This window comes from Argentina silus, assembly GCF_951799395.1.
Source record: "Argentina silus genome assembly, chromosome: 20".
Lineage (NCBI taxonomy): Eukaryota > Metazoa > Chordata > Actinopteri > Argentiniformes > Argentinidae > Argentina > Argentina silus.
The window spans coordinates 16,030,407-16,040,406 of record NC_139674.1 but is presented as its reverse complement, the minus strand read 5'-3'; the positions used below and the strand labels follow the sequence as shown (position 1 = coordinate 16,040,406).

Sequence of the window (10,000 nt, the reverse complement as noted above, 5' to 3'; positions counted from 1 at the left end):
GCCTGCTCTAGTACACACACTTCTATCTGCCTACTCTAGTACACACACACTTCTGTCTGACTGCTCTAGAACACACACATCTATATGACTATTCTATCTAGTACATACACTTCTATGTTATGGGACTAGGTTTAGGGTTGGTGCTAGGGCTGGATTTGGAGCCAGGGTTAGGGCTGGAGCTAGGGTTGGGGCTAGGGTTAGGGTTGGGGCTAGGATTAAGGTTAGGGTTAGGGTTGGGGCTAGGATTAGGGTTAGGGTTAGGGCTGAGTAAGGGTTAGTAAACAGAACCCATCTGTGCTTCCTGTTGTATACAGAGAAGGAGATGAGTGAAGAGTTCATCGGTCTCGTCCAATCCCTGCACACCTGCGTCTGTGGCTCCGCCCAGGTCAGTGACTGCTGTTGAAACACTGTCCTTACCACAGGGAACAATCCACTCCACTGACTCTACTGTGTGTGTGTGTGTGTGTGTGTGTGTGTGTGTGTGTGTGTGTGTGTGTGTGTGTGTGTGTGTGTGTGTGTGTGTGTGTGTGTGTGTGTGTGTGTGTGTGTGTGTAACAGGTCGTGCAGCCAGACAGGGACCTGGTGATGGACATCGTGCTGTACCTGTGGTCCAGGTGTAAGCTGGTGTTCCAGAGGTTACAGGTGCGCCACTGGGACCCCGTACGCTTCCTGGGCAAGATGGAGCACCAGGACCAGGTATGGGACCCCAGCCCTAATCCTAACCCCAGCCCTAACCCTAAACCCTATGTAAATGCTGCTTCCTTCATAATGTTAATTTTGTGTGTGTGTGTCTGTCTGTGTGTGTGCGTGTGCGTGTGCGTGTGTGTGCTTGCGTGTGTGTGTGTGTAGTGGGTGTGGACCCTGTCTGTCCTCAGTGAGGTGGCTCCTGTCTGTGGCCTGGCTGAGTCTGACCCCGTGGTCCTGGCTGAGATGACCCTCAGGCTGGCCATGCTGCTGGAGAGTACCGCTGACGCTACCATCCTGCCAGGCAGGAAGACAGGTACCTACCACCTGACCCTACCCTCCTACCAGGCAGGAAGACAGGTACCTACCACCTGACCCTACCCTCCTACCAGGCAGGAAGACAGGTACCTACCACCTGACCCTACCCTCCTACCAGGCAGGAAGACAGGTACGTACCACTTGACCCTACCCTCCTACCAGGCAGGAAGACAGGTATGTACCACCTGACCCTACCATCCTGCCAGGCAGGAAGACAGGTATGTACCACCTGACCCTGACCCTATGATCCTATCAGGCAGGAAGACAGGTATGTACCACCTGACCCTAAGATCCTACCAGGCAGGAAGACAGGTATGTACCACCTGACCTTACGATCCTACCAAGCAGGAAGAGAAATTAGAAATGGTTGAAAATAAGTGCCCTAATTGCATTAATTGAAATGTAATTCAAATTGACTTCCTGAATTGACTGAATTGCAATTGAATCCCTCCAGTAAGTCCAAGCCCTGGTGTATAAACCAGTGTTTCGCAACTCTGCCAGGGGGGTAGCACATCTTTGCTCCTGCCCAGGATGATAGTGATGGTGATTCTCTCCCTCACAGCCTCCAGTGAGGACAACAGTCTGGAGTCAACGCCCGCAGAGGAACACAACAACACCTTCTCTGTGTTTAAGGTGTGTGTGTGGGGGGTGTGTGTGTGTGTTGGGGGGGGGGGGGGGGATGTGTGTGTGTGTGTGTGGGGGGGGGGGGGGGGGGGGTGTGTGTTTGTGGGGGGGGGGGTGTGTGTGTGTGTGTTTGTGGGGGGGACGGGACGTGTGTGTGTGTGTGTCATTGTGCGGGAGAGAGAAAGAGAACGATAAAGACTGACTATGTTGTGTGTGTGTCTGTCTGTCTGTGTGGGTGCGTGTCTGTGGCTGTGTGTGTGTGTCTGTCTGTCTGTCTGTGTGTCTGTCTGTCTGTGTGTGTGTGTGTGCGTGTGTGTGTTCAGAGGTGGACGTTGGCAGAGCAGCTGCAGGCAGTGTGGGAGGTGGTGGAGCGGGGGTTGGAGGGCGTGGTCCAGGGATGGACACGCCTACTGCCCTGTGACGGCTCGGCCATCGCTGACGCTGTATTCATGCAGGTAACACACACACACACACACACACACACACACACACACACTCACTCACTCACTCACTCACTCACTCACTCACTCACTCACTCACTCACTCACTCACTCACTCACTCACTCACTCTCACACACACACACACACGCTGTATTCATGCAGGTAACACACACACACACCCAACAAATCTGCCAGTCAAGATATATTTTTAATGCAATTGGAATTGTTATTTGAGAGAACAATGAAGGAGAGATAGAGAACCCACCTAATGAACACACACACACACACACACACACACACACACTCAATTCCCTTAGGAGCAGAGTAGTTCTGCATCTCACTACAGAGAATGCTTTTGTTGTTGTTGACAGAAGTTTGGAGGTGTGGGCGTCCGCTTCCCTGGTAGAGGAGGAGGAGGAGGAGGAGGGGGAGGAGGAGGAGGAGGAGGAGGAGGAGGAGGAGAGACAGGGAAGACTCCATCCCTCTCTCCCTGCCTGGTGCCCATGGACCTGCACCTGGAGCTGCTGTCTGTCCAGCACAGAGTCTCCCTCAAGCTGCTGGACTCCTGCCCAGGTTACACACACCTCCACACACACCTCCACACACACACACCTCCACACACACCTCCACACACACCTCCACACACACACACCTCCACACACACACACCTCCACACACACACACACACCTCCACACACACCTCCACACACACACACCACACACACACACCTCCCCACACACCTCCACACACACACACCTCCACACACACCTCCACACACACACACCTCCCCACACACCTCCACACACACCTCCACACACACACACCTCCACACACACCTCCACACACACACACCTCCACACATCATACAAACGATTTTACATATTAATCAGGATTTCCTGATTTTCTGACAGGACTTCCTGATTTTCTGAACATCGTCGTCGATGTGTGCCATTGAAGTTGACCCTGAAACAGATTGTTATTGTTAAGCTCATCACTGCAGATTCACAGATCTTGATCACATCATTGCTGGTAGTTTGTTATAGTTTCTGACAGCAGATTGTTTGTAGATCAGACGGATCCTCTCAAACGCAGAGTCTCTCTCCAGCTCCAACCTTCCTGGTAACCCTCCTTCTGTTGCTGTGTCCCCACAGCGGAGCTGCAGGCTGGGGACAGTAAGAGGTCGCTGAGGCCCCCTGGTGGCGTGGAGGTGCCAGAGGCCCTGGCTCACAGGGCAAGAGGAGGTGAGACTGTTCTTGAGCTTAACGGCTGCATTTTTATTTTAACAGCATAAAAATAATGCACTATATGTCGGCCGCTGTGAATATAGCTGGTTGGTCACTTCATTAGAGGTTATTGTGTAGCAGAGGCAATTTGGAATCAAGCTCTCATGATGGACAGATGGATAGCCCTGCCTGAGACAAACCAAACGTTATGTATATATATATATATATTATTTTATTTTATTTAAAAAAAAAAAATTGTTGGTGTTTCCGTAGAGTGTGAGTTGCTGGAGGGGATCAAGAAGAACAAGATCTCTAAAGCTCTGTTCCTGGTGCAGAAGGCCCTGCTGTCCCACAGGAGAGGACAGGGCTGCAGCGCCACCAAGAGGCTACTGGAGGTAACGCACACACACACACACACACGCACACGCACCTCCACCAGCCTCCCCTGGACTGTACCCATGTTTTCCAACCATCCTGTTGTTCCTGATCCTCTGCTCTGCTCCAGGAGGCCGTGGTCCTGATAGAGAAGGCTGAGGCGGAGGAGAAGAGGCTGTTCATCACTCCATCTCCTCCAGAGAGGAGGGAGGGGGAGGAGGAGAAGAACAGGCCTCCTCCTCCTCCTCCTCCTCCCATCCTCCTGTCACGTACCAACCACTCCATGACCTTCACCCCTGCTCCCTACGCCCTGGAGGACCAGGTAGGAACACTGGCTCCCAACCAGGGGAGGCTGGCGGAGGTAGAAATCGGAGGCAGGGCTCATTGTACTGCATGGAACGGAACATAGAATGGTATCAAACACCATAGTGTTACACAACATTCCTCATTCCGTTCAATCCATTACAACCTCCGCCAGCCTCCCCTGGTTTCAACCTCCGCCAGCCTCCCCTGGTTTCAACCTCCGCCAGCCTCCCCTGGTTTCAACCAACACCCACAGCAGCTTAGTTATTGCATAGATAGAACACACAGTGACATGATCTCTCTCTGTCTCTCTCCCCTCCCTCCCTCCCTCCCTCTCTCTCTGTCTCTCTCTCCCTCCCTCTCTCTCTCTCTCTCTCCCCCCCCCTCCCTCCCTCCCTCTCTCTCTCTCCCCTCTCCCCCCCCCCCCCCCCCTCCCTCCCTCCCTCCCTCTCTCTCTCTCAGGTGTGTTGGTACCATATCCACGGTCGAGAGGCTGAGGGCATCAACCTGAAAGTGCGACTAGGAGACTGCCACCTGGTGGGCACTGGAGACCAGGTAGGCTGGACCTAGACCTAGTCCTGGACTAAACCTGGTCCTGGACTAAGCCTAGTCCTGGACTAAACCTGGTCCTGGACTAAACCTGGTCCTGGACTAAACCTAGTCCTGGACTAAACCTGGTCCTGGACTAAAAGGCATCATTCAAGAATTCAGCCTAATCTGTATCTGGGTCACCATCCCTTTGTAAAACAACAGCAGACGCTTTTATCCAAAGTGACTTACAGTACAGTGAGTGGCTCCACTCTGGTATATACGGTCCCAGCAGGAATCGAACCCCCAACCGTAGCGTTTACTACCCCCAGCTGAGACCCCCTCCTTCCCCAGGTGCCGGCCGCAGGGAGGAGGCTGCTGAGGGTCGGGGGACTGGAACCCAACCACAAGTACGTGTTTGCCATGGCAGCCTACGACGGCCAGGGCAGGCTGGTGGGCAGCAGCATCGGAGAGACCACCCGGCCCCTCCTGGCCTCCCTGCCCATGCCCCTCCTCACCACCTGGGCACACCTGGCACAGGTAGGCTGGCAAACAGGTGGTCATTTTGATGACGTTTTGGGGTAAAACATGAACTGTAGTGGCGTGCCGGGTTCTCCCCCCGAAGAATGTTGTCTTGGCTCTGCCTCGATGTCGACATCCCAGAGAGAAACAGACATTTAGGAGTGACAGAGGAACTGTCTTTGATTGTGAATGACAATGTAGGATGTCAATGGAGGACAGGCTGGTGACGACAGACCTCACTCACGTGTGTGTGTCTCTGTGTGTCTCTGTGTGTGTGTGTGTGTCTCTGTGTGTCTCTGTGTGTCTCTGTGTGTGTGTGTGTGTCTCTGTGTGTCTCTGTGTGTCTCTGTGTGTCTCTGTGTGTGTCTCTGTGTGTCTCTGTGTGTGTGTGTGTGTGTGTCTTTGTGTGTGTGTGTCTCTGTGTGTGTGTGTCTCTGTGTGTAGGCAGCGTACCAGACAGGGCAGCATGCGCTGGCTAAGCGGGCCTGCAGTGAGCTGTGGAGCCACTTCACCGTGCCCCCCTCCCCCCAGGACCCCGGGGCTGCCAGGGTACTAGAGGGGCTCGCAAACACACGGTGAGGAACACACACACACACATACACCACACACACATACACACACACACACGGTGAAGAACACACACATACACACACACACATACACCACACACACATACACATACACACACACACACACGGTGAAGAACACACACATACACACACACACACACACACACACACACATATACACACACACAGATACATATACACACAGACACACACACACACACACACACATACATACACACACACACACACACACACACACACACGGTGAGGAACACACACATGCACACACTTTCTCTCTCTCTCTCTCTCACTCACTCTCTCACTCTCTCCCTCTTCCTGCCCTCTCTCTCTCTCTCTCTCTCTCTCTCTGTCTCTCTCTCTCCCTCTCTCTCTCTCTCTCTCTCTCCCTCTCTCTCTCTCTCTCTCTCTCCCTCTCTCTCTCTCTCTCTCTCTCTCTCTCTCTCTCTCTCCCCTGCAGGTTGCGTTTGGAGACCCTGCAGCGCTCCTCTCCTCTGCTGCTCCACCTCTTCCTCTCCTCCGTCCTGATGCAGACAGAGATCCACATCCAGGAGGGGGCGCTGTTCTGTGACTCCCTGAGCGACGGGGGACCCCTCATCTGGGGACAGGTAGGGCGGCTTCATCCATCTCTGTGTTCAAAGCAATGATAACTCATCCTACATGAAATACATCTTTTATAATACTTAAGTTGGTGGTGTGTGTGTGTGTGTGTGTGTGTGTGTGTGTGTGTGTGTGTGTGTGTGTGTGTGTGTGTGTGTGTGTGTGTGTGTGTGTGTGTGTGTGTGTGTCCTGCAGGAGGCCAGGCTGTCTGAGTGTGAGCGTATGCTGGTGGCCATAGACCTGGCCTTGTGGCTCAACGACAGCAGCGCCGCCCTGCAGGCCGTGGTGGGGTGTTACGGCCTGCTGGCTCCCCTCATGTTCCACCAGATCCCCTCAGAGCCCGTCATACAGGTAACATACATGTAACATACATGTAGATCTGTCATACAGGTGACATACATGTGACATACATGTAGATCTGTCATACAGGTGACATACATGTGACATACATGTAGATCTGTCATACAGATAACATACAGGTAACATACATGTAACATACATGTAGACTTCTATGTGATTGGCATTCAGTCAGCCAATATTGGGTCAACTCATTGAGTCAGTTCAGTGAATCATCTTTGAATCTGTTCAGACACTCATTGATTTTATTAATCAAATATATGTTAATCTCTTAGACACATCCTTCTACTGTGTGTGTGTGTGTGTGTGTGTGTGTGTGTGTCAGGTGCTGATGAAGTGTTTAGTGGTACTCCAGGAGGTCTCAGCGGTGCTCAAACAGAAACGTCCTGCTGCCACTGCAGAGTCTCTCATGCACATGGTGGCCTGTATAACCTACTATGTTGCCAAGGTAAGGTGTGTGTGTGTGTGTGTGTGTGTGTGTGTGTATGCGTGTCTGACCCTGTGTGTGTGTGTGTGTGTGTGTGTGTGTGTGTGTCTCTGACCGGGTCCCCCTCCCCCCAGGCTCTGCGGGTGCTGAAGGAGCATCGTGTGGCAGCAGTGGTGATTGAGCAGGGTAAGAAGCTGCTCCAGGAGGTGTCAGACACCCAGCAGGGCCCCAGCAAGCCCCCCACAGCCGAGCAGGACGCGGTACGGACCCCCCTCACACACCTGGGCCCTGTCAGGTGGCCCGTGTCCCATCGTCCAGTTGTGAGTGAATTAGAAGATCATATCACCTCTCTCTCCCCCCCCCCCCCTCCCTCCCTCCCCCTCTCCCAGGGAGAGAAGCTGAAGAAGGGGGCTCCCGTGGCGGGGGGAGAGGAGGAGTTGAACGAGCAGCTGAAGGCTCTGGAGGCCAACGCCATGAAGAACAGGAGGACCGGCACCTACCTGAACCACGACATCGCTGCCTGGAGCAGGGGTAGCCATGACACCTGCACATTCAAACTCCTGAAGCTTTATTGACACACACACACACACACACACACAACAGAAGATATATTTGAGTATCATTTGCTGTTGGAAATGGGTATTGAAGAGGGGATTAATATGTTTATTGACTAAAGCTGGAGTGAGAGGTTTCTGGAGCAGGTGATGGTGATGGAGTGTGTGATTGTGATTGTGATGGTGATGGAGTGTGTGATTGTGATGGTGATGGAGTGTGTGATTGTGATGGTGATGGTGATGGAGTGTGTGATTGTGATGGTGATGGAGTGTGTGATGGTGATTGTGATGGTGATGGAGTGTGTGATGGTGATTGTGATGGTGATGGAGTGTGTGATGGTGATTGTGATGGTGATGGAGTGTGTGATGGTGATTGTGATGGTGATGGAGTGTGTGATTGTGATGGTGATGGTGATGGAGTGTGTGATGGTGATTGTGATGGAGTGTGTGATTGTGATGGTGATGGAGTGTGTGATGGTGTGTTTCCTCCAGCGGTGTCTCACGTCCATGAGCTGACTGGCCAGGAGGACCCCATCCTGCTCTACTCTGTCATCAGCAGCAGCCCGCTCAGGAACGCCTTCAAAGACTGTACGCAGGACACACACACACACACACACACACACACACGCACACAGTATACTGTAGCAATGCGTCTATATGTAATCTGTGTGTGTGTGTGTGTGTGTGTGTGTGTGTTGCAGTGATGAAGTTTAAGCGGAAGGGCTGCTTCATGGAGTTTGCGGTGCTGCTGCTCCAGAGGACGGAGCAGGAGGACCAGCTGGAGCTGCTGTTACAGTGGGGACACGACATCTTCGGCTGGCTCAGCAGGTGGAGGGGGGGGGGGGTGGTTGTGTGTGTGTGTGTGTGTGTGTGTGTGTGTGTGTGTGTGTGTGTGTGTGTGTGTGTGTTCATTAGGTGGGTTCTATATCTCTCCTTCATTGTTCTCTCCAATAACAATTCCAATTGCATTAAAAATACATCTTGACTGGCAGATTTGGTGTGTGTGTGTGTGTGTGTGTGTGTGTGTGTGTGTGTGTGTGTGTGTGTGTGTGTGTGTGTGTGTGTGTGTGTGTGTGTGTGTGTGTGTGTGTGTGTGTGTGTGTGTGTGTGTGTGTGTGTGTGTGTGTGTGTGTGTGTGTCAGGCGAGATGAGGTTCTAGTGGGGCCTAAGAAGGGTGCAGAGGGCAGAGGCCAGGCTCAGACCACCAGTAAAGACCTGAAGAAGTTATCCTCTTCTGTCATGGAGTACAAGGTGAGTTTAGAGACACACACACACAGGGTCAGATACACACATACACACACAGGGTCAGATACACACACACAGGGTCAGATACACACACACAGGGTCAGACACACACACACACACTCTCTCACCAGTAGTCTGAGAGCTGTGCTTTTCCCTGTAGAAGAAACAGTCCAGTTCCTTCTGGAGCGACAAGAAGAGGAAGGAGTTTCTCCAGAGGAAGCAGCTGACTGCCCTGAAGGCACAGAACACAGACAGGTACAGTAGAGGTGTGTGTGTATGTGTCTGACCCTGTGTGTGTGTGTGTGTGTGTGTGTGTGTGTGCATCTGACCCTGTGTGTGTGTGTGTGTGTGTGTGTGTGTGTGTGTGTGTCTGACCCTGTGTGTGTGTGTGTGTAACAGGGAGTGTAAGGCGGTGGACACCCTGATCACCCAGCTGGCTCCTCTCCTGAGGCGTCACCAGCGGAGGAGGCGTCTGAGGCAGGTGTGCTCTGAGGAGTGGCTGTGGCGATGCCACCTCAACCTCAGCATCGGCCGGGCCCACCTGGGCCTGCTGCGACGCAGCCTGGACCACCAGCAGGGCCCGGACCCCCAGCACAGGTCATATATATCACATATATGCCATTTAGCTGACGCTTTTATCCAAAGCGACTTACATTGCAGTGAGAACATACATTACATACATTACACAACATACGCACGTACACACACACACACGCTAGCATATTCACTCACCCACACACACACACACACACACACACACACACACACACACACACACACACACACACAGCCTCCCCTGGTGTGTTGTATGTCTGATTGTGGTGATCTCTGTGCCTGTGTGTTCCAGCTTCAGCCAGCTGCCCCCCTCCCTGTTCTCCCTGGCCCACTCTGGGACCCTGGTGAGGTGGAGGAACTCCCCCCAGCACATCCGCCGGCCGGAGCTCGCCTCCCCCCCCCTCAAGAGCACCCCCCAGCCCCGCCTCAGGGCCTACCTCAGGGCCATCCTCCGCAAGGCCAAGGAGGGCGGACAGGGTGAGGAGAATCTCTCTCTCCCTCTCTCTCCCTCTCTCTTATTCATGTGACTACATGAATAATGAACCATCTTACTTTATCTCCCGCTCTCCTCTCCTCCTCCCGTCCTCTCCGCTCCTCCCTCCCCCTCTCATCTCTCCCTCCCTCCTCCGCTCCTCCCTCCCTCCCTCCCTCCCTCC

General features: G+C 53.1%; 2 protein-coding genes across 2 annotated transcripts in view; one reads left to right on the top strand and one right to left on the bottom strand.

Annotated features, from left to right (window-relative positions):
- LOC310820601 (importin-8-like) overlaps positions 1-10,000 on the bottom strand; it is a gene marked incomplete at its 3' end in the record, with an annotated part of 150,833 nt that overhangs the window by 68,156 nt on the left and 72,677 nt on the right. The gene's annotated exons all lie outside the window — the stretch shown is intronic.
- Positions 1-10,000, top strand: part of cfap54 (cilia and flagella associated 54) — a 30,944-nt gene that overhangs the window by 2,456 nt on the left and 18,488 nt on the right. The window contains 23 exon segments of the mRNA XM_083691821.1: positions 315-385; positions 559-696; positions 850-1,000; positions 1,565-1,635; positions 1,950-2,081; positions 2,553-2,640; positions 3,220-3,309; positions 3,565-3,686; positions 3,797-3,988; positions 4,432-4,524; positions 4,852-5,037; positions 5,464-5,594; positions 6,067-6,214; positions 6,402-6,557; positions 6,889-7,011; positions 7,125-7,250; positions 7,389-7,521; positions 8,037-8,132; positions 8,246-8,372; positions 8,687-8,795; positions 8,950-9,044; positions 9,189-9,386; positions 9,637-9,821. Coding sequence (XP_083547947.1) covers positions 315-385; positions 559-696; positions 850-1,000; positions 1,565-1,635; positions 1,950-2,081; positions 2,553-2,640; positions 3,220-3,309; positions 3,565-3,686; positions 3,797-3,988; positions 4,432-4,524; positions 4,852-5,037; positions 5,464-5,594; positions 6,067-6,214; positions 6,402-6,557; positions 6,889-7,011; positions 7,125-7,250; positions 7,389-7,521; positions 8,037-8,132; positions 8,246-8,372; positions 8,687-8,795; positions 8,950-9,044; positions 9,189-9,386; positions 9,637-9,821 — 2,961 coding nt within the window.